This window comes from Lissotriton vulgaris, chromosome 6 (genome assembly GCF_964263255.1).
Source record: "Lissotriton vulgaris chromosome 6, aLisVul1.2, whole genome shotgun sequence".
Classification (NCBI taxonomy): domain Eukaryota; kingdom Metazoa; phylum Chordata; class Amphibia; order Caudata; family Salamandridae; genus Lissotriton; species Lissotriton vulgaris.
Genome location: NC_141694.1, coordinates 1798102759 through 1798128016, shown reverse-complemented (window position 1 = coordinate 1798128016; position 25258 = coordinate 1798102759). Strand labels below are relative to the sequence as shown.

The following is a 25258-nucleotide window of genomic DNA, read 5'->3' as shown; positions in this document are numbered from 1 at the left end:
CACCTAACAGCTATGAGTTTCTTTAATCTTAGGTTTGGAAGTCAGAATCTAACAGGCACAGATTAATGGGTTAAGGAACCCAAATGCCACCAGGAATGGAAAATATATAACTTTTCAAGCATTTTTTCCAATGTGCTCATAAAACTGAGCTGGAGTACAGGCCTATATCATTAATGTTTTATTGCTGTGGTGGCAACAATAACGCATACAGCAACAGGATAGTCATGGTATCTTGCTCTAGTAGCACCCAATATTTTACCTATGGCTCCCTTGCACATTCTAGAGCTGGTCATAGTTGTGCACCACCAGGTAAATCTGAATATTTTGGAAATCCATTCCGGCATCCATTCTAAGTTTTAGCAATTTTTCTTGGCTGTTCTCTGGGCTTTTTAAGGTAGGTGAACTCTATTATTTTCTAATGTTTCGTACGAAAGGCAAATGACGACAGGAATGGTAACACAGAGATTCAAGGAAGCTATAGTGATCCCACTGTTGAAAAAAGCAGGGGCAGATATTAGGAATCTTAAAAACCTCTGCCCTATATCCCGGCTCCCGTTCCTGGCGAAAGTGCTCAGCAACATGTACTTAGAGTCCTCTCGTCTCATGTTGAACAACATCGGCTGCTACATAATCGACAAGCTGGGTTTAGGGCTCACAACAGCACTGAGTTAGTGATGCTCTCGGTGCTGGATGATCTGCGACTCACAGCCGATAAGAAGACCCCCCCTCATTATTAATCTTACTTGATCTCTCAGCCGCCTTTGATATGGTGAACCATGTGCAGCTACTTTCTCGTGTCCGTCCGCTGGGAGTCACTGGGACAGTCCTCCAGTGGATCACTTTCTTCTTGGAGGAACGATCGCAAAGGGTCCAATTAGGAGGTTGCATGTCCAGGCAGGGTAATCTTCGCTGGGGGGTTCCGCAGGGCTCTGCGTTGTCCCCATTGCTTTTTAACATTTACCTTCAATCCCTGATTGAGGCTCTGGCAAAAGCAGATTGTCAGGTGTTTAACTCGGACGACACTCAGTTAATAGTGCGTATTGATAACTCTCCTGATTCACAGCGTAACGCCCAGAATATTCTCTGGTTCACCATGAACTGGATGACGGCTAATTCCCTGAAGGTGAACCCAGACAAAGCCGAAGTGCTGGTTCTTACTTCAGGGGTTTCCCCCTCGTCCAGCTTTTTTTGGCCTCAAGAGCTGGGCACTACTCCAATACCTGTGCCATCCGTGAAGAGTTTGGGCATTAGGCTGGACACTGGACTGACCCTAAAGACCCAGGTGTCTGCCGTAGTGGGATGATGCGACAACTCTGGAAATTGTCGATTTTGTTGTCACCCGCTACCATACAGACAGCAGTGACTGCATTAATTTTATCTTGTCTTGATTACGGCAATGCAGTCTATATTGGTCTTCCTGGTAAACTCCTGGGGAAACTCCAAGTGGTCATGAATGACACAGCGAGGTTTATCTACAAATTGCCTCGAAGAGCGCATGCCACCCCTCTGTTGTAACAGTTGCACTGGTTACCCATTAAGCAAAGGGTACGCTTTAGGGGGCTGTGCATTGTACATAAATCCCAGTTTGGTGAAGCACCCAAATATATTAAGGATCGTGTTAGAACTGGCTATTTCTGGTAGGCTAAGGCTGACGCCAAAGCCAGGCAGAAACCACCATTCTAGTCAGGGCAAGGAAGTCACACGCCAAGATAACCTCTGCTCACCCCCGTGGTAGCTTGGCACAAGCAGTAAGGCTAAACTCAGAGGCAATGTGTAAAGCATTTGCGCCAGCGCACAACAGCAACAACATACTAGGCACACCACAAAAGGGACTCCACACAAGGTTATTATAAAAATAACTTTTGTATTGTAAAATTACATCAGATAAAATCACACATATATATGGTGCCAACTGGCACGGGTAATATTCACATGGGATTATTTACAAGACAGGGCCACATGGGCCACTGTCATACTCAACACTTTCAGAAATAGACATACTTGTCAGAAATTAGAATAAAAGAATATAAAATCACTGTAGCACAAAGTAACAGTTAGAAATCACAACCAGTACCTACTGGTAACAGGTAAGTACCACCTACGCAACCCTAAACACCTTAGGAGCATGTCATGCAGGGGACCAGGACCTCACTAGGGCCACCTGTACTAAAAAGAACAACCACCTAAGTATCACACAGCATTTAGGGGTCTAGGAAAGAACACATTACCCATGATGCATGAAAACACATTCAGAGGAGTAATAAAGAGAAACACATGATGCCTAAAACATTCAGAGGTGTTAAGAATAAAGCACATGATGCAATAAAATATTCAGCGGTGCCAGAGCAACACAATAGCGCAAAAATCACATGATGTCTAAAAACATTCAGAGGTGCAGGAATAACACATGATGCAAGAAATCACATTCAGGAGGTGCAATAACCATACAATTGCGCACAACTCACATTCCAGCCCCCATCTAATAAAAGGACTAAAGAGCCCTGCGTCCAGAATGTCAGGGCGCGCTGCCATGGAGCGCCAGTCAGGGTTGCGCCACTGGCGCAAAACCTAAACGGTGCAGGTGCCCACTACTTGCTGGGCAGCTGGGATGCAGAACTGCGGCAGGGCTCTCACTAGCCCGCAGGCGCAAACTGCGCCACGCTGGAGCCACACAGGCTCTGACCTTTGCACATGTTGGAGCCACACAGGCTCTGGGACTACATATGCCCCCAACCGTTGGAGCCTCACAGGGCTCTAGCATAGCACGTGCCCCCGGGGAGCACACCGGCTCCTAAAACAATGATGCCCCTTCAGAGCCTTCTCATGGCTCTCTAACGTTGGGGTGACCCGCTGCCAATCGGGGCCGCCCTGACTCTGTGCCTTTCAGCAAAAGGACCCTCGAGCCTCGCTGAGCTCGTAAATCAAAAAATGGCCCCCTAGAGCCTCTCTGGGCTCACACACGTTGGGGCGACCCACTGCCAACCGGGGCCGCCGTGGAAGCCCTCGTGGCTTCACACGCACAAGGAGCGCGAGCTCGCGCTACTGGTGGGGGGGACACCGACAATGTGTCCCGGCGCCCCTCCCCTCTGTCTGCCCCACTCACCGGTTGTCTGCAGCTGCTGCGGGGGCAGGGAAGCACTCACTGCCGGTCTCCTGGAAAGCGCAGACTTCTTCTCTCCACCCGGGGCTATCCCTTCACTCGGGAGCCCAGGGGAACCGGGCAGCCAGCTTCCTGTTCTCCTTCGTGCAGCCTCGTCTCCCGGCCGCACTTCCTCTCTCTCTCGGGCTTTGGGGGGGGGCACTTCCGGCCGGCCGCGCTGTGATTGGCCGGCCGGCCAAGCACTTCCGGGTCGCCGCGGGCAGCGCGGCGGCCGGTTTCAGGGACTCAGAGGCTGGGGGAGAATTTACCGAGGAGTGGGCTCCCTCGAGTAGAAATTAAAAAAATAGCAAATAAGCGAGGTGGGCACTCGCTAGGGCCACCATAAGCAGGGTGGGCACCTGCAAAGTAAATAAAGCGCTCCCAGCGCTAAAGGACAAGAATAAGCGCTCCCCAGCGCTAGAGCCCCTCCCAAAGTCCAGGATCATCAAAGATGGAGCAAGCAGCTCCCAAGAACCAGGGAAAAGCCCATCAGGCGTTCAGGGGCTGGGCAAGGTCCCCCCATCAGCCCAGGCAAGGCAGAGGGGTCCCCCAGAAGTCCTCCAGGCATCCAGGGGCTGGGCAGCGCCCGCACCTGGTAGATTCAAGTCAGAAACAAGAACAAATTGGAAGGGAACACAGCCCCTTCTTATACAGAAAAAAGGCTTTGAAGTCCTTTGAAGTCTTTTGAAGTCTTTGTGCAAAGGTCCTAGCTTCCTTCTGCTTTCAGTATCAGGGACAGAGGTGACAGTCGCCCAGCGGGAGATGGAGCCAGCATGGTGGTCTGGCAGGCACAGCCCTGGTCATTCCCAGGGAATATCTCCCCCACTTCCTTGGCAGCAGATGCAGCCTTTCATCCACGGCCTGGCTCAGATAACCCCCTGGGGGCCCTTCAGCCCCTGTCACCCTCAACCCAGACAGTCAATCTACAAGCAGGCCCAGGCACACAGACCCAGGCTCACCAGCCAATCACACGCTAGACACAATTTACACAAATATGCCAACTTCTAAAAGTGGCGCTTCTAGACAAGACACAATCATGCCGCATATACCATTTCGCAGCATTCAGTCTCACGAGTTCTCTCATGCCAAACTCGCCCCTGCACTCCCCACACATCAGGAACTACCATGGGCATACATATTCCCCATTCATTCCTATGGGAGGGCAAGTCACTCACCACACATACACAGAGAGCTCAAGCACTTTACACTGTACCACAGTGAAAAAGTGCGCAGAGGCCTAAAATCACCAACACCAGGTTCCATAAACAGGCTAGGAAAAAGCAAAAAGTCTAGGGGTGAACCTGCCTAAAGGGCCGGGTCCAACAGATCGCTTGAAGCCCTATGAGCATGGACGTCATCTTCGTTTGTCACAGGCTAGCTTCCTCACATGCCCATGGATGGTATACGTAAGGAAGCCAGATTACTTCCGTTCCAAGGAGACTCAAGACGATGCTGTTCACAGGGGCGTTTGGTCATGCTTACGCTGTTCTATGTTGAGTTCAGCTGCGTGAAAGAACTCTGGACTGTCTGACCTATGTTGTAGCGCTTAGAGACCTTTGGTGATTTGCACTTTACAAATGCAACTTAACATTAACATTAACAAATGCTGGAAATCCTAATGAGAGACCCTTGTGCCACATGAAAGAATCTCAGCATGAATTTCATCTTGATGCAGGTGAAGCACCCCAGCCAAGAATAGCCCCATAAATAAATGTTGCTACTGGAGTGGAGGACCCTGGATGGAGAGTACAATGCCTCCACTGTCCCATCCTTGTGACTCCCTTGGATATTACACTACAGTCTCAAGCACTAGGTCGCTCCCTTCGCGACATTCCCCTCTCAGCTCCTTCTTTTACTGTTGCACATAGTGTTGTGTTGGGGCTACCATACATCGTACAGGAAAACACTGACAACATAGCGTGACACCCAGGCGTCGAGCCACTATAGAGGAATATCACGCTCGCTTTACCGGAGAGCGGCAGCTGGGTCTCATCTCACCTTCACTTTCCTGGGCTCAGGGACCCACACCCTTCTGCTTCATGATTTCAATATAGTAGGTACCCTCCGGCCACTCTCTCCACACCCCTCGTTCTCCCACTTTGCCGCCAAAACCTGGAACACCCTCCCCTTCCACCTACGACAGACTCAGGATCTACTGGCCTTCAGGAGACTTCTCAAGCCCTGGCTATTCGAGCAGTAGCAGCACCAACCCTCCTTCCCCCTAGTGCCTTGAGACCCTCACGGGTATGTAGTGCGCTTTATAAATGTACTGATTGATTGATGTAGTATCAATAGGATGTTTCGGGAGGATCTATCACTTTGTAAGAAACAACACGAAAGAGAACCATCTCTAGCAATCTCATTTACTGTGGCAGATGTGAGGGGGGGAGCGGTATGTTGGTTGGTTTGGCTGTCACTCACTCCTTTCCCACTCTGCAGATAAAGAATAATTTACACATGAGTTACTCTATGAGGATATAATGTGACAAAACCATTAACTTCTGCCAAGAGGCCCTTTATCATGTGTGAAACTGAACATCAGGGTCTGAGGACTATGATGGTTCTGTGCAGTTGCACAGTCAGGGTGACTCCCAAGATGGCTGTATCTGGTGCACTGTGCGATAAGAATTCTTTTCTGAATGGCAATTAGGCAGGTTAATAATGAAAGACATTTTTTTTCTACTCTAACCACTGAGCCCCACATTTGAGAGATGGCTGCCTCTCTGGTACAGCCTGCAAAGAATTCTGGGTAATCAGAAAAGGCAAATGTGTTCTCTCACACAAACCTTCAGCTCCTTTTTTTCAAAGATGGTGGAGGAGCAACCATGCGCTGCAACCTATCCTCACGTGTTCAGAAATGAAAGCATCTGATTGGTTCCAGAGAGAAGCCTACATTACAGTCAAGTGTTGTTTGAATGGATCAGACCCACAGGGACAGGACCACATTAGCACCCTGGTGTATGCTGTGCTCCAGATTTCCTGCGTAAGATCTGAACGAAATCATTTTTTTTCCAAAAACACTTTGTTAATGGAGCTCGCTTCTGGTTGTGGTCTGTGATTGCTTACTTTGAATAAATCATGATCGTATAAATAAGCCACATTTCAAGCTTTCCCAACAGGAATTTGTTTGCTTTGGTGGTGGCCTGAAATGCTCCCAGTGCGAGCAGGAAGCGTGAGTCCATATGTATAACTTCTACTATTGTGTATCTCTACAAAAAACCCTCAGAAGACCTAGAAGGAAGCACATTTTAGAGAATGCAGTTCAGAAGAAGAGCGTAGACTGAGATAGAGGGAATGGGAGATTTTTCCTAAAGAAAAAAAACGATTAAGAATTGCCAGATTTTGTTTTCAAATTTAAAGGTGAGAAAGCCCATCAGTCTCCAAATGACACCTCACACCGCAGACCACCAGTAGGCGACATGAACAATCCTCCCACTGCCTAGTTTAAGTCCTACACACGCCAGACTCAATCACCCATAACTGTTGAAAATTATTACCATGCGTAATTTGGCTGACCAACTGTTAATTACTATGCGTGTCGTAAATATTTATGTGCACGCTGAGGTCAATAGTTTACATTCCGGTAGAACCACCTCATGCCTTAAATTTTGTTTATTGCGTGACACCAGCCCTTTAGGTATTCTAGTGAATGGCATAGTAAGTATTTCACATCGATAGACAGCAACTCCCTTACTTTTAAAATAGGCTATTCAACATTTAAGAGAGTTTTGTATTTACATTACATTACAACACATTTAAAAGCTAACATTGCCAGAGGGTTTTGAGCGTTACACTGGTGGTATATCACAAGCCATTCATTCATTGTAGGATCTAACTTCTCTGCAGCCATCCGCAGTACACATGTTAACCACAAAGTGGAGCGCAAGGAGCATGGACCTTTCTTTCGCACCAATTACACTATAATCGCTGCCTGATTTGTTATGTTTCCATACAAAGCGAATCAGACGGCAAGTAATCTTCAAAATACCAGTTAATACATTGGTCAGACATGACTTCTCCTTCTAGTGACATACATGTGCACCCTGTCACACAGAAAAGAAAAAACAAATACTGTGCGTCGGCAATCATTCAAAGATAATTCTGCTAAAACAAAATTATCTACATATGTGTACAAAGAGTTGTCATGTAAAGACAGGCATGACTCGAGCACTTCACAAGCTGTGCCGTTCCGGCAGGTCAGCTGCTGTCCTTGTGTGGCAGAGGGGGAATTGTCTAGACCTTCTTAAAATCTGAATCCTGGAAGACTGTTCGACCAGTCGCAAAGGCAAGAGCCCGGGCTTGCATTTGAAGTCCTGAGACTAAAAACAAAATGTCTTTTGTAATGATTCAGTATACCTTTGAGATGTAAAATAGTATTATATACATTAGTGCAAACACTACATAGGTTGTGGAATGATACAAAGGACCAAATGCATGAGGTGAGAGCAAAATATCCATCTAAGTGCAGCCAAAAGCCCATCTGCGTCAATTTTAAAGAGCCTTGCAGACAGCTGGTAGCAAGCGCTGGAAAATTAAAGCACTATCAGTGAGCTATATTCTAAAACTGGAATAATACTGAAAAGCAATGACAGGATGCATGGATAGATATTAAAGCCTGTAAGCATATACAGGGTTTGAGCTTCCATTTTGTCACAAGGGGGTAAACATTACTATTCTCACAATCCCATGGCTAGGGCAGTCCCTGCAAGGCCCTGGCTCTTGTGGTAGATGGTTTCACCCCCTCTAAAGGGGTGCATGGGCTGATTTAGACGGTGGGGAGATAAGAAACATCCCTCTCAAGATAGGTAGAGTCTGTCTGTATCCACACCCTGCGAGGTATAAAGCCCTTTGCAATGCACCCTCTGAGAGTAGAGTTGCAGTTGACAAATGCTCCTCCAGCTTCGCCATCACCTCTGTTGAGGTCCGGAGAATGATTCTGCCTCACTCTCTCAACTAGTCAGTTGTATTCAATCATTCATTTATTCATGCATTCATTCCCAGTGGCAGAACATCAGCCCAGTCTAGGCTCATTGTTCCACCGTCATGCGTAGTGACTAAACGTTTATTCAACCAGTCATCATTAAGGTCAACGGGATCAACAGTAGTCGTGGAAGTCAATGAAGCTTATGTAAGTCTATGGGACATGGGGCCACACCTTAACGCCTCTATACGTCTATCTGTACCAAGACTTGGCTGTAAAGATATGTCACTCTGCCAGAGGCTGAGGCTGGTCGGGCCCTGGGGATCTTGATGCTCAGATCCGTCCAGCGATGTCTGCCTCATTGGTGTGTGTGTCTCATTGGGGACCCTCAACATTTTGAACAGGTGCGGCGCCGAGGTTGAGGTTGCACGGAGCCCTATGTGTTGTAATGTGCTTATTACTAATGCGGTCTCCCCACTGTGGTTCTTTGCCTTTCTGCTCCGCCTGTGATGAGGTCACAAGGAATGTTGGGTTTGTTTGTATGTAGGAGAGAATCAGTTGGTGTGAAGGGCTGAGCAGAGAGGAGCCTGCTCCTGGTGGGGCATTACCATGGATCTGAACATCTTCCTGTAACTGAGAACCTCTAAGATTACCACAAGAATAAATCTACTACTTGTAACTACAAGACATGACTGCGCATCATTCTTCGTTTTAACACTATGCACATGCACTCTCATGCTGTTCGAAGAGGCTGGCACTTCTGTGCCTCTCTGGATCATAGTTACGTAGGCCACACCAGGGCTGCTCCAAAAAAGAATCACCTACATAATGGCTACTTCTCAATGTGTGGAAAACCAAAGAATCAATGCAAACAGCAGGTGAGAGTAACTGGGCTTTCAGGACCTCAATGAGGAATAGAGCCTCAGAGAGAACGGTGTAATAACACAGTCGGCCACTCATTCATACACTGTACATTCCTCTCAGTGATGTAAGCCCCCACTGCAGGGATCTTTCTGCAACCCACTTGCCAGTCATGCCTTAACTATACACAATGTTTGTCTCTGAGAAGGAGGTTTCTAGGAACATTCTAGTTTTGTAAGTGCTTGATCGGGACGTTAGGTGTCTGGTTTGTGTTCAACAAATGCTTTAAGAGAGACAACGAAGCATCTGGATGTTGGTTGAATGGCCGGATATACAAGGTCTTTGCTGCAGATGTTGCTCTTAGAATGCAGTACTTGAAAGACAGGCCTCTTGCCACAATTTCCCTCCTTCTGCTAAGTCACTTGGGTGGCGTTGCCTGGGTGCACAACCCCTAGGATGAGTTGGTTGCCCAGTAGTCATGCGCCTCACTTGCTAGCCTCCCCCCACGCCTGCTGTTCTGTATTGCCATCAGATCCAGAGCCTCTGCCGTCCAACCAAAGTGGAGGTGGGCGGTCCTACCCTTTAGCCAGTTTTGTATGTTCCATACATGCTCTGCTTCTCTCATCACTCCTTGCTCATTAGAAAGGTATTTATTATACCTCTGAAGTCATCCCTCTGGTGAGCGGGTTGTAGCCCGCACTGACTGGGCATCGCGCTGCCAGTAGGTTCCAGATGATGAAGAATGCCACCTACGGTGGGTGAGGGAAATCATCCTTTAAAAGGAATACTCCATTTTAGCCAGGTACATTGACTGACTCTCTCTCCTCTGCCTTCTCTGTCTAGACCCAGGTGTTTGGTTGTGTTCTTGTATTAGTGCTGGGGAGTTAACTCCCGCTGGTCTTTAAATCTCCTCTCACCCTCCTCTTGTGTTTTTCATATTTTAGACTTCAGGATGACCCATCTAACCATCTGGTCCATCATACGGATAAGAATCCTCCAGGAAATCGTCGTTCTGTTGCTTGTGGATACCATAGCAGCTATGTATGTATGTATGTTGTATGTGTGTTCTTATATAGCGCTCGACTTACCCTAGGGCATCTCGGCGCTTGCCTTGGGAACCCGTCCTGGCTTTTCCCTGTGAGATAACCCGTACTGGGCATCCCCAAGGTGAAAGCCAGGCATCCCGCCGCAGGGGGGCCGTTGTGGAGATTAAGCAAGCTAATGCCCAGAGTTGCAGAGTGTGAACCCGTGATTAGAGTGGGCACCGAAGTGAGAATTATTGAGTCCGTGGACAATTGGACTCAAGACCCTGCCGCGTCGGGAATTGAACCCTGGTCCCGGGTCTGACCTCTGCTTCAGGGTATGCCTCCTCTAACCAGTGAGCCACATTTCTCCAGCTATACCACCATAGGCTGCGTACACTGCACTGCCACCTAGCCGCATCCACGGCTTACCTGCCCATTCAATGCAGATGGAGACTAGTGGGCCGGTACATCATGCAGTTAGCCACTCACTGACAGCTAATTTGTTAGGGGGGGGGGGCATTCACGCCAATTACCGATGTGAAGCCATTTCCACAGCATCGTTGGGAACTGAAGTCCCCAGTAGGAGTGTATCTGCAAAAGATCCAAACACTACTGAACTAGTGTAAAGTGTACTTAGCAAGATTGGTGAAAAAGTCTAATCTGCTAGGCAGACCTAGTAGTAAGGGGGTCTTGTGTGTCTTCATGCTGCACCACAATGTGCCATGCCCTACTCCAGGTACCCAGGAACCATCTCCTGATCTGGCTGCAAGCTTTGGCAAGCATGGCCCCTAACACTGCCTTAGTCCTGGTTGTAGCTTTGGTGATTCTCTGCACAACTATCCCTTCCTCGTACAAGACTATGGCTCCTTCTTTCAGGGGAAGAGACAGCCCTGACTGACACTGAGGGGAGTAGGACTGGGTGCTGCCTTGATCCTAAACGTGGGCCTCTGGAATGCTGCAGGCTTCTGAAGATCAGAGAATGAAGACCACGCGTGAGATTGGCCCTCTTGGTCACTGGTGGAACTTGCAAAAAACACAGTTGATGGACAGAATACAGAACAATGCCTTACATTCACCTCAGTACAAAGATCTGGGAATAAATCCATCGTTTTTTTGCACTCCACACCACCCTAGGTCAGACAATGGCTATATTTATTTATTTAGCGTGTTTATAAAGCGCTAGAATAGACTCCCTAGGGAGTATCTCCGCGCTATATGACTACCAAGATCTGCAGGAGATCGAATTACATGACTGCACTCTAATTCTAAACTATACGGTTAAGGCCTGGAACAAGAACGTCTTCAGCTTTTTCCTAAAGGCCAGATGGTTTTCAAGCTGCCTAAGCTGGAGAGGAAGGCCATTCCATATCTTCGGTCCCCTTACCGACAGAGCCTTACCCCCTTGCCTTGCCCGCTTGATCCTAGGAATCGTAAGAAGCAGTTGGTCACTGGACCGTAGAGCACGGGAAGGGACATACGGCACAAACTTGTCTGCCAGATAAGAGGGACCCAAACCATGAAGTCCTTTGTGCACCGTACAACAGATTTTAAAGATGACTCTCTGGCGAATGGAAAGCCAATGAAGCCTGGCAAGAAGTGGTTTTGATGGTGTTCTGGGAGGGGCATTTACTACCAGCCTAGCTGCAGTGTTTTGCACGACCTGTAACCTGTCCAGATCCTCCTCATTAGCTGACAACAGGAGGCCATTACAATAGTCGAGACGACTAATAACCAGCGCCTGGACCAGGGTCTTTCTAATGGTGTCTGGAAGCAGTGGAAAAGCTCTGCGCAGCAATCCTATGGTCCGAAAACAAGACCCAACAAGGTTGGTAACATGCTGCTTCAGGCTGAGTTCTTGTTCCAGGCGGACCCCTAGATTCTTAACTATCTGCTTAGGCTCAGGGACTGGGCCAAGATCTAAAGGCCACCAGTCAGGAGCCCAGCAGATTTTAGCCTCACCGAAAAGCATAACCTCTGTCTTTGAAACATTGCACTGCAGCATGTTCAAAGACATCCATTGGGAAACTGCTCTCATCCCCTCAGAGAAAGAATGTAATACCTCTGGAGTTAGATGGTCAAAGGGAAAGAGCAGCTGGGTATCGTCAGCATATGACACTGGACAAAAACCAAAGGCTCTCAGGATATTTGCCAGGGGGGCCACATAGATGTTAAATAATGTAGGGCTCAAACAAGAGCCCTGTGGCACCCCCTTAGTAATCCTGGTCTCCTTGGATCGAAAATCTCCCATGGTGACACATTGGGTTCGATCCAAAAGAAAGCTCTTTAGCCAGTCCAGTGCCATGCCCCCTAGTCCACTCCCAGTCAGACGCTCGACCAAAATTTCATGTGAGATGGTATCAAAAGCTGCCGATAAATCTAGCAGCACCAGGACAGCTGATGTTCCCTTGTCCTGGAGCATGCGTAGATCATCGGTAATCGACAGCAATGCTGTTTCAGTACTGTATTTTGGTCGAAAGCCCGACTGAGATGGATCTAGTGCAATAGTGAGTTCCAGGTGATTACCGGTTTTTGGATATATAAAAAACGATGTGTTGCTATTCCAGGTATTCTCGCCAACCATATATGGTATCTTTTTATATATATTACTTACCTCCACCTTGTAGTTAGGTGTCTTTCAGACACGAGTAGTATCCACACGGTAAAACATCAGGCATGTCTGATAGAAGTTTTCGGCTGACTAATAATACCACTTACTGATTCCAATTAGTCCTTGTCTAACTATAGTATTGACAATGTATCACCTGAAGGAACAGATCCTCCCAACAAGGGAATTACACAAAGAAAGGTAGCATTCCACAATGTCCCTTATAATTAAATGGTTCTTTCTCTTGTTGGATATCACCACCTAGATAGAAGGATAGCGTAAACAGGTCAGCCGTTGTATTTATATGGCGCTTAGTACTCAAAGTGAACCATTTATGTTCCTTTTTTACCCTAGCTATGTATTCCTCCCTCCCCTTAAGTTATTTTTATATCATTATTTTTTATCAGGCATTAGCCTCTATCAAGTGGCTCTGACTACCCACATGTATGAAGACGTTGTTTCAGCTTCCATGAACTGTATCAATGTAAGTGTTTATCGATATCAAAGGGGTGTTTACGTTCCACGTAGAAATTAGACCATGTGTCTCTACTTTCAATGTTTTATAGGCTCTGTAACCCATATCTAAAGGGAGTATTACCTCTATACAGAAAAGTTGGTTGTATGACTAAGTACTGTACAATGGAGTTATGAATATCTGTCAATCATATGACAAGAAATGACCAAATTTAATGTCCTTTGTTGGTAGTCTGTAGAGAATGACACTGTTTTTAGATATAAGATGAATTGTTTGGTTTATATTGATACATATGCCATTTGAGTACTCATAGGTGCTATTTGAAAATGATGTATGTTAACCTATACTAACAAAACTCCATCTTTATATGTATTCTCTTTTTTGTATATTTTCTTTTAGAATATCAGCAGAGATTCCTGAAGAAGGCGGTTTTCTGCCGAAACGCGCGTCGAGTGTTTTATGATTATTAATTTCTATTTCTTTTTGTAATTATATATTGTGATTAGGTTGTGCCTTGTGATATATTTGTATGATTCATAGGAACCACATTAATTTGAAGTCTATATATTTGCGTTTTTATGACCTATATTTTTAGCTCATCATATAGTCTGTGTTACTATATGATTTTTAATTATACTAATTAAATATATATATATGTATACAGTTTATTTATTTTTTGTCATTTCTTTACACTACTGATTTAGGTATAATTGGTCATTTATTCAGTTGACGTCCTAGGTTTGTTTCTCTGCAATGGGTCGTGAGCCGCATTGACTGGTCGGTGGCCCCGCATGGAGTCACAGGGAGTCACCAACAATAGCTGCCGGGGATGGAGCCCCATCGGTCCTCCCATGCGGACTATCCAGGGATGATGGCCTAGATGTAGGGGGACATATTCAGTCTGCAGAGGCCCAATTAATCGAAGGGGTCAGCTTTCATTTTATTGGTAGCCAATCATTTTTTCTGCAAGCCCACTTCAAACAAACCTGATGTCCACTTTGAACTCCAATAGTTGGCCAGGTCTTAGGGCATTATCTAGAGATTGCGGGTACGGTATTCCGGCCAAAATGTGGCGTATGTCCGTTGCGCTGCATTCCAAGTGCATTATAGTTCATGGCTCTCTAAATGTTGCAGACGCTTTGATGGACTCCCCTTCCCGCCAGACTCTAAGTAGGCCCATGGGTTATTGTGCACATATGTACCCACTCCATGGAGCCCACAGCCTCCAATGGCGACTGGGCTTTTGATTTTAAAAACGAAGGACTAGATTCACGAAAGGGCGCGTGCACATCTGAGATGATGAGAGCTTCATGTGCCACAGACATGGCACTGGCCTCCTATCAACACACAGGGCATGATGTTTGGGAGAATTGACTGTCAAGTGCTGCTCAATGTAGCCCTCCTTGCCTATGAAGCCCCTGGTAGTTAGATATGTATTGACTCCTATGTGATTACAGGGGTGCCCCAGACCTCCACCTACACGGGCAGGGGAGCCCATTTTCCCAGCCACTGAAATATAATGAAGTTCAGATCTGTCCTTATTAAGGGGTTGAAATGTAGTCTCACACAAACAGTGGTGCTGCCCTCCAGTCACTCCACTTCCTGCTCTGATGGCCCTGCCTGGGGAGGGTAAGAGAAGGCCAGGCTGAGATGCTCTTCTCTGAATGCATGGTGCGCCTAAATGTGAATCCACCAAAGCAGTACCAAGCGTCTGGCGCACATTTCGCTGGTTGTTTGCTTTCTTCGTGGACATGGTATGCGTTGCCCACAAGCATCAACATTTTCACAGTAACAGACATTCCTGTCAATCAGGCAGCATGGAAAATGTGCTTGTTTTTGTTCCTAAAAATTCAAATATCTTTTGGTGAATCTCTTCCAATTTGAATCTTTCTGCACCAGCATCCCTTGTGCTCTGAGGACTGGTAGTGTGGATTGTGTGGGAGGGTAAGGGAGCCTGTGATGTGCTGGCGCACAGCCATGAGAGGAGGTTGCACCTGAGCCTGAGCTGCAAACACCTTAGTTAATGCCAAGAAGATCACCGTGGAGGATAAAATCAAGCATCTGTGAAAGTACAGGCGCCGCATGCAGAGCTAGCTCAGAAGAACTGCATAATTAGAGCCATGCATCATCTTGTAAATCAAAGTGTGTGTCGTTCATCGTAATTATGAACAACTTCGTGATTTATTGAACCAGTTAGTTACAGTGTGTGCTTTATAGATGTTAATTTCTTTATGCATCCATCTTTGGATGTTTTTTGCAAAGCAAAAAACAGAAACAGAAAGATAATAAGAGAAGCTTAACCAACAAGCATCTGCAAAGTCAAAAGGTTGCGCTTTAATGTGCTAGCACATGCAAACGCCGGCAGGCACCAATACTGTTCGCCTATTACCGCTATAACTATTGTCTCGTTCAGTAAGCCTATGTGTAGACTCCAGCTAACATCCTGATGGAGCAGTTACCCTCTTGCCCATCCGTATCCTCCTCCTTGTGATTGGGTGATGCTACTGTGAACCTCCAGCCCCCTTTGCTAGTGTCAAGCACCGCTGCCGCTTTTGTTACATGGGACTGATATTGCAGCACTACTGCTGCAAAACCGGCCCTCGGTAACAAAAAAACGCTCCCTCCCTTCCAGCTCACTGGCAAAATGCCCGTTGTCCGTAGCGGCCAGTCTGGCCCTGGGCAGAACCCAGAGCTGCTGAGCGTGGATCAGGCCCACCAGCCACACTCTTGGTTCTGTGATCCAGAGTAACAGGCAGCTTGGCCCATATGTAGGCTCCCGGCTATCAGCAGTGATACTAAAGATGAGCTGAAATGACAGACAACCATCCAGCCAATTACTGAAGAGGGCTCACCCAAGCCAGTTGGGGCGGAAAAAGCTTGAAGGTGGCAGCCCCTAAACTCTGGAATGAACTTCCTTTCTCCATTAGAACACTTTAAACCCTGTTTGCTTTCAGGAAAGCCCTGAAAACTTGGTTGTTCAATAAATAGTGACCTGTGCCTTTCATGAACTTGCTTCTCCAGATCTCAGCGCCAAGACACCTCTGGATATTCGTGCGCTTAATAAATAAGTTAACATAACATAACATATTAACCCAAACACGCCAACTGCTCGAGGGGCTGAGCCAAAACCCCTCCCTCTATGTTGTTTGTTGAAAGTTAATTTTGCATGTGCCCTACATGTTGTATGTTTAGTTTTACGCTAATGCTATCTATTGCCAAACCTAAAATTGGGGAATGGAAAAGCTGAATGACCAGGCCTTCGAACAAAGTTGACTTTACATTTTAAAACGACTTCCAAAGTAAAATGAGAATTGAAAGGGTTACATGAATATTTGCGTGGTGTAAGTGAGAATTGAAAGAAATACTATGTTAAAATAACAATACAATAACAAGAACTACATCCTGGTTTAATATTGATTAGCCAGCCCGAGCAGTTTGTTACTTGTATTATGTTTCCTGGCCACAATAAGGACTCCCACAGTACTGTGGCCACTGAAACAGCACTAAAAAAGTGATAGGTAGTCCTAGATAAAGTATGAGATTAGCATCCTTACAATTATAAGCAATTTGGAAAACTAGGACTGCAGGTAGGAGAGGCTGATTGTCGTGTATCGTCTACTTTATAAGAAAAGGATGAAAAGCAATGCCAAGCCGTGCAGTGTGTGCATTCTTGACGAATGGACGTCATTTAGGGGTCACCAGAGGTCGCAACTGCTATCCCTGGCAGTTCGCCTGGTACCATGAGTACTTTGCCAACTTTGGGTATATTAGCAAGGGCTTTATCGCAGCTTTAGCGTCACTTTTTGATTTTTTTATCGCCCTGTCAGCAAGCTGTCGCTAACAGCAGTTAGCGACAGCTTCCAGTCGATAGCGACAGGTTTGGGGCCCGCCTTGCATGTCAGCTATATTTATCGCTAATGACATGCAAAGTCGGCGTAACCAAACTGGTAGCGACTGAAAGCAATCAATAACACAACTATCGCCTATTAGCAACTCAGGCAAAGCGATAAAAAAAGTCGCGCTAAGCGCGATTATCGCTAGTATGTAACACCTGCTAGAAGGAAACCTGACTTACCTGTATTCCTCAACGGGAGGTGGATCTTCAGGCTAAGTCCACCATGGCGTTAATGCGTGAATATCGCTGGATTTCCAGCGATATTCAGGCATTTCGCCGCTATCGCTGGATATTTTATCACAGTGGAGATAAACGTTTCTAATAGCATGTTTTCTCCGCCAAAATATCCAGCGATAGGCAGCGATAAAAATAAAAACACTAAGCGCGTTTTGCGATGAATATTGCAAGTTCTTGATAATATGCCCCTATGAGTTAGAAGTCTTGAGGCGATAGCAACGGACCACGCACCCTAATCGGGTGCAAATTAGTTTCCATAATGCCCTCTTGAGAGTTAGCAGCCAGCACTTCAGCGAATCAGACACACAGGTAGGCAACTGAGATCAAGGAACTCCCCCTGCACACTTGATAAGTAAGCTCTCGAAACACCACAGTTTCTTATCAGTGATGTCTCTGAAGAAGCCCAAAGAAAAGACATCCATGCATGATGCCAGACTATTCAGTCTGATCACTTTTGGTGCTGTCAGCAACATCATTTAATTTAAAATTATTTTTACAAAGCCAACATCACTTAACAGAAAATGGTTAGGACCCGAAAAAAACGCTTTTTGCATTAAAAAACAAGGGCCCAAACCTTTCACACACTTGATTTATATTCATCTTGACCTTAAATGGACAAAGATTTGTTTTGTGATTAAAATTGCGGGGTGTATGAAAGAACCACTCAGACGCCTCCACTCTGCAGGACTCCAAAGCAAACACATCCCACTCATACACAGAACCAGATCAGGAGGACGGGAGTTCTCTTACATCGCTTCTAAAGTGTGGAATGATCTCCAGCTCCACATCAGTCTGCTCCTCGACATCGTCAGCTTCTTTCACACGTTTCATCTCTATTTTTGTTTCTCCATAATAAAGGGACTTACATTGTGTTAGGTAATCCACCTTAAAAATAGACCACCAAAGAATTATAGGAATACAGGTGTTTGCCACCTCTTTGCATCCTCAGAGCACTCACATGCACCCGCTGCTGAGCTCCTCCAGGACCCCTCGGAGCCGGCGTTCGGGATATGGCTTCTCTGTTTTGATCATCTCATAGACGTCATTCAGACCTTCCTCCTGCAATGGACCAAGAGTGAGCATCAGATATTGCTGGGAGGAACCTGTTCTCCAGTGCCTGTGAATGGTATCTGTTGGACTTCAATGCAGAGTAATGTGTAAAATCTGTGACTTTCTGGTCACAAGGGGGTCATGGAAGGGCAAAGATCCTTTCCATAAAGAGTGTGGATCATGCTTGTGATGCCTATTTATTCATCTACAACTCTAGGAACTGTAAAGCAAGAAATAGACAATGTTTACTCCATGGCTGCCCCATATAAGAAGAGCATCCTCAACCAGATAGATGCTATGTTCATTACACAGCCATGGATCACAAGTCATCCACATGTCCTCCTGGCCTTCTACTTTACAGTCATCCATAATCCCCAACTATCTGAGGTGCTCACCACTCAATGCCTTTTTTGCATCATCTAGATTTCCACATTCAGAACCAATAGTACCCTCATTCAATACTTGACCTCTCAAACACATTTATTATCAAACTCTCTGACTTTATATTTTATGTGGTCTTCAATCTTGCATGAGGCCTGTTTACCAAAATTATGGAGAAAACATTTCCCAAGTGTCCCAGCAGTATGAACCTCAATCAACTTGTCACCTAAGTCACATCAGGGCAACGATGCGAATGTGATCTTCACCTCTCTGCAATCTCCACATTGCCACCCACTGATGCCAATGGATTGGTCAGACTAATACACCATCCAACACACATCTTTCACACACCAACCACCCGCCATGGACAATGCAAACCTATCTAGCAACAGAACTCTCTTTCAAGGACTTACCTACAAACACACTTACAGAAGACCTCCACAAAACATGTCAACTTTCTCCTGTACTCACTCTATCCCTCTACCGCCGAGATCTGAAAGCCAACATTGACAACCATGGCCCATCTTCCAGCAAGACAATAAAGGCCACAAAACCAGCCACAAAACTCCAAGAAGACCCATGGACAAGGGAAGCTCTCCATGGCTCTTGTAGGAACCTTATCACTACGGTTATAACAACCAACTGCAAGCCAGTCTCTGAGGAAGCTTCCAACATTTGATATTTGGCCTGTGATGCTCACCAGCTTGTCTGCAATCTTATCCATGATGTTGGCATTGTAAAGCCTTCTCCTTTGGTCCTGCCACCAGCTCTTAATGTATATGCATGGTTTCTTCTCAAAGTAGGGCAAGTGAAAGTAGTTCCTGAAATTAAAAAGGAAACACTTCTAAACAAAGGTCTTCAAAGAAGATATTAGAAACACTGATTGACGTTGATTGAGTGACGTTTTGATTTAGAGGTTGGCAGATGGAGTAGTGTCCCCAATGTACAGCGCCAGACGGATTTAGAGATGACCACTATGCACATTGAAAGGAACTGCCATTCGTTTCAATGTATTAAACATTTAGGGCCTCATTTATGAAAAGTGACGCATTGCTGCGAGAAAACAGCGATGCGTCACTTTTCATTGCTCCCTCTTTGCGACACCAATGATGCCTCATATTTACAGTATGACGCATCTTGTCGCAAGGAGTTACAGATACGTCAGTACTTCTGATGTATCTGTCGGCACAAAAATGATGCATTGTTGGAGTATGTCACAAAAGTGACGCAACTCCAGCACTGGGTCATTACACATGGGCAAGTCCCTTGTGAAATGTGCCTGCATCAGTCTTACACCTGCCATGAGGCAGGCGTAAGATATTGATGCATTTGCGTCCTAAAAGTGGCGCAGCGAAATCTTATAGATTTCACTGTGTTCCTTCTACGATCCTTTCTCACGTCTGAACGCCCCCCTGTGTACATTATACCTGGCGCATTTATAATGTGGTGCAGGGGTTTAGAAAGTGACCCATCTAGGTAGATGCGTCACTTTGTAAATATGGTGCAACAAGGCTCATTTTTTACGCCTCTGGTGTGTCACAAAAAGTGATGCACCAGCGGCGGAAAAGTGATGCAAGGGCTCATAAATAAGTTCCGTAGTGTACGGCGCAGTCGGTTTTGATGGCCATTCACCAAACATTTGACACTTTTTTTTGTCTCAAAACCAAACTACAAAAATAGTTTGTTTTTGAAAAACAAAAACCTAATGACCACTACATACTGGAGGTTTTCTTAAAACACACTACTGCAATACTTAATAGACCATCTTAAGAGAGCCATTGGCTACACCAAGAGATGCACCAGTGAAACAGTGACTCTTCCTTTGACAATCTTTGAAACCCATACACCACCTGTAGGTCTGATTTGCTGCCCTCACCTCGAGGGCTCAAGCATTAACTGTCTTATTTACGGGTAGAGTGAAGTTGTGTCGTAGCATGCTAAGTAGAGTGGCCATTGATGTGAAGTGTTCATATGGTCAATCTATATTGTAAATCAGTATTTGTACAGCGCAAACCCCTCACCTTTACTGGTCTTAAGGCGCTGGGGGCCATCGTGGAAATTAGGTGAGCTATTGCCCAGAGTCACATGGTGCTGAGCTGCCGCCGGAGCCGGGATTCGAACCGTGTACTCTGAAGTCAGCTGCCCTTGCCGCTGCACCACACCGCGTTTATTCATGTGGTTGCAGGGCAACCACATGACTAAACGGAGCAGCATGTAACAACCAATTGCATTTAATCAGGCTAAGGAGATTTCTGAAAAAGCAGTGTGGTAGAGGGCTCTGATGTTCTCCAGATGTGATGTCATCACACAATTAAGAGTAGCAGTAAACTGATGATAGCAAAGAAAGTTATTTTGTTGTTTTGTGTAGCATGATCTCGTTAGCCTCCGGGAGCAAGGGAATTTCTCTGATTCCCAACCTCTGGACTTATAAAAGGAATGAGAACTCACTCTCTCATCAGACCTCATCACTCTTTTTTTTGTGTTGACATTTTTTATTAGCAATTCATAAAATACAGTATATATTACAGAAGATGCTGAATTCATTAAGGACCATGGTGACACTGGTGGCCACCTATTGACACTTAGCTCTTCAATACATGATCACCAGCTCTTAGATCTGTATCCTCTCACCTCTGAGGTGCACTTGCCTGTCTGTAATGAAGGGTTTCATTGGTGGACTCGAAGAGACGGAGACCATTTCTCCATCATCATCCGCTTCATCTTCGCTTGAGTTCTGTAGAAGCTCAGACTCTTCCTCATCACCATCTCCTCCATCCTTCTTCTTTCGAAAGTTTGGCTTAGTTGTGCCATCAATCTGATTCCCATAATTCCCTGAAAGGAGTAAATCATAATGAGCATCTATGTAAATACCAAAGTGATATTGCCTGTTAATAATTCAAAGGAAAGCCATGTTAGACCTGAAAGTAGAGCACACTTGATGCAGGAGAACAGCAGCTGCAGTGTTGGTCTACAAGGGCCAGAGGCGGCCATGTTTTCAAGATAACAAATGATTATGGCTGGTTGGATGCATATACAACCCTTCACCTGCCACGCCATCCGACGAAATGCACTTACACTTGAGATATCATAGATGCAGTGCTTAATTTGTGAAAGAATAAGTGCCAGGGCTCCTCCGCCCTAAGGGGGGAAAGGAGGGATGATTGGGGGGGGTCCGTTGCTGCCCCGGGTAAAATAAACTACAAGGAGACCCCACTTCTTCTGTTTATGACAATTCTCATGGGCAGCTGATTCAAGGGATAACATAAATGTCCACCACAGGAAAAGAACAGGTATTACTAGTTTTTATGCAACATCTGGCGCCATCTATTGGCATTTCCATGTTACCTCAAACAGCAGGCTTGCTTTAAAAATCCATAAATACATTTTGAAACAGGAGTGGCTTCTTGCAAAAGCGTGGAGCCTGGAACATTGTGTCCCCTCTGATCCATGCTTGTGTTGGCCAATTTGTTTTTTCAGAGGATCATCATCTCATGCATAAATGTAGTGCCGCAAACTACACAGACCGCTTTATTTGGCACCACAACCTGATTCTTGCAATCAGCGCATGTCCGCATGGCGACGAGACAACTGTTCAAATGTCTGTTTTGGACGCAGCACAGACTCTTGAACTGGTGCCACTGATGGTAACAGGTGAAAGGAAGGCAATGTACCAGGGGGATTACATTGTTCAAAGAGCATGACTGAATATCCTGGGCACACCAGCCTTGGCGCCCCCACCCTTCCACAACCCGGTGTCATACGTTCCTGGCGACCAATACAAACCTATTGTGACCTCAAAGCTGATTGGTTTGTCGCCGATTCTTCGGTCAATCATGGTGGCCTCCAAGAAGGCTCCGAAGAGGAAGAACTCTTCCATCTTGCCAGTGCAGTTCTAAGGAAATACAGGGACAATTAGAAGTGACCCCCACACAGCTCAAAGAAGAAATACACAGATATCAAGGACATAAAAGGATATCTGGTCCATTCGGTATGTCAGTTTTCATGTGCACTGTATCCTTGTAGATTTCTTGTGGTATACAACATTATATTTCCTCCCAAACTACTATTACACCAGTGTATTTAACATAAGAGTTATTCATTTACATTTATTGAAAATTCTTCCTATTACTTCTCAGGCTGTCCCTGACTTAATAAACAGTTAGACTAATGGCGGACTGATGGTTAATTAGCCAGACAGTTTACTTTTGCAATGCATAGCTCATCATTTTAAATTCATGAGTTCTGCCCTTCCCTGTGTTTTAAAATTACGCTCAGGATTGTTACACTCAGATGGTATATCCTGGATGGGGAAATCCTTCCTCTGCTGACGCCTTTACATTATTCCACCACTCTCAGTGTGTGTCCTATCAGAGAGCTGCTATCTGTAGGCCACGGTTGGCCTCAAACTAGTGGAATGTATGACCTTGGATCACAAATATCTTACTATTTCTTTCACTATTGCCGGGCACTGGACCACTCACTGCTCCTGAAGGGGCACCACTGAAGCACATGACGCCTTTATGACTTGAACAGACAGACATGGAAGGGGAGTGAGAATGTTTTCTTCTCCCCAATACCAAGTAGGGAAAGGCTGAGGCAGGGATCAAAAGTGACTAAGGGAATGCTCCCTGCATATCGAAGCTAGAATATTGAAGGAGGCAAACATTGAGGGCAAAATATCAAATCCAGAAGTATTGAAGCTATTGCTAGCTCCTTATACATGTACCTTGACGGTAGATATCGTCAAGGTGTGTAGATGTGGAGTGAGGGATACAAAAGCTATACTTCTTCTATATGCACTTCCCTTCCGATATTTAGGTCTTCGATATTTTGTCCACAATATTCTTGTATCTCAACATTCTTAGCCTCGATTTGCAGAAGTACAATCGTGATGCAATGAAAGTGAATTTGGTGGCGAGGTATAATACGATTTGGCACGCAATAGGAGGGACACCACGCAGAGAGCGCGGAGGTTGGGATGGATACTAGCAATGAAGTGGGGCACATCAAAGAGGACTCAAAAGGACGTTCCATCTTGTTCCACAGGTAGTGCTGTGGGTTTGTATGCGGACATTGAAAAAGGGAGGAAGCGAAGCAATGACGCATAGGATCTGTCATCTTTGCACACACATCAACATATTTTGCATCAGTTATGCCGGGCCAAGTAATACAGAGGCAAGGATTTACAGTATCTAAAGAAAGAACTGTAATATTTTCTCTATAGCATTGCAAACTATTTTGCTTTTATAGACAGATGAATAGTTTAAAAAAAGCCCTCTATCTGACATATGGGTTTATTTTGGTAGTGGTGAAATGTTTTCTACAGTCTTAGAGAAATGTGGGCGTTACATGCAGGTGCCTTTGTGGCAAGACCTAGATAAGACTGTTATTTTAGAGCACACTAATAATGTGATGTCCGCCGCTTAATGGCGACAACCCTATGTCATTCTGCAGGTAGACGCAATGGTAGGAGCGTAGTGGGGATACTTACATCGGTGATGGGTGGAGTTAGTTCCATTTGTACTTCCGTTGAGCTGGTTAGATCTGGGGAGCTGATGTCCAAAATCTCTACTGCCAGGCTGAGCAGTAACCGGGCTCGGAACGAAACCCCCTCACCGAGTCCGTCGTTCAGGTCCTGGTGCTCGTCCATCAAGGTGTAGTTACGAGTTGAGCCGTACATGTTCACCCAAGCGGGGCCCAGTGTGGGCAAAAAACCTGAGTTAAAAACAAGAATAAGTGATTGTATGATCGACCCTTTCATGAGCAATGAAAGACATTTGGTCAGAAAATTAAATATTCATTTGTATATTTTTTGTTATTATCATTATTGTAATGAGTTTTATCTAAATCTCCTGTATATGCATTTACACATTTTAGTATAATCCGTACTGTTATAAATTGCTGCTAATTTTGTACTATTGTATCTTGATAATGGTCTCTTCTTTTTTTAATAAAGAATTTTGGATTGCTGTATTTTGTACTTTTATGGGTTGCAAACTAAACCGAAATAAATTGATTTTTTTATTGATTGATTGATTATTGTTATTATTATTATTGTTATTATTATTATTATTAGTAGTAGTAGTAGTAATAGTAGTTCTTATTCATTTAATGATATAGGTAGCAGAAGCAGCGTCATTGTTTGAATTATTATTTTTGTTATTATTAGTAAGACGAGTAGTAATATTAGTGTTATTGTTGGTATTATTGTTCATAGTTATCATAGTAGTAGCATTGTTTACATTTTTTATATTATTGGTATTCTTAATGTTGTAGCAGTAGAAGTAAGATTATTATTATTAGCATTATTGTTATTATCAGTCATAGTAGACCCAGTAGCACTAGCATCAGCATTGGTTTAGCTAGTATGATTATGATTATTAATAGCTTCTTATTTTATTATCATTGTGATTATTTTTGGTAACAATATTATTATTACCTCAATTATTGATATTATTATTTGTGCTATAATGTTTGTTATTATCACCAGTAGCAGTAAAATTAGTGCAATTGCTGTTATTATTGTTCATAGTAGTTGTAGTAGGACTGTTTATATTTTAATTAGTATTGTTGGTATTAATAATATCGTTAATATTATTATTAGCAGTAGAAGTAATCTTATTATTATTATTATTATTATTAGTCATAGTAAACATGGCAGTACTAGCA

At 45.0% G+C, this 25258-nt stretch overlaps 1 protein-coding gene across 1 annotated transcript in view; it reads right to left on the bottom strand.

Annotated features, from left to right (window-relative positions):
- The window catches only part of OTOF (otoferlin), a 784068-nt gene that overhangs the window by 238864 nt on the left and 519946 nt on the right, over positions 1-25258 (bottom strand). Inside the window, exons 13-17 of the mRNA XM_086928061.1 lie at positions 24081-24304; positions 22373-22481; positions 21238-21421; positions 19290-19410; positions 18117-18217 (exon numbers count right to left, since the gene is read on the bottom strand). Coding sequence (XP_086784187.1) covers positions 18117-18217; positions 19290-19410; positions 21238-21421; positions 22373-22481; positions 24081-24304 — 739 coding nt within the window. The remainder of the gene's footprint in view (positions 1-18116; positions 18218-19289; positions 19411-21237; positions 21422-22372; positions 22482-24080; positions 24305-25258) is intronic.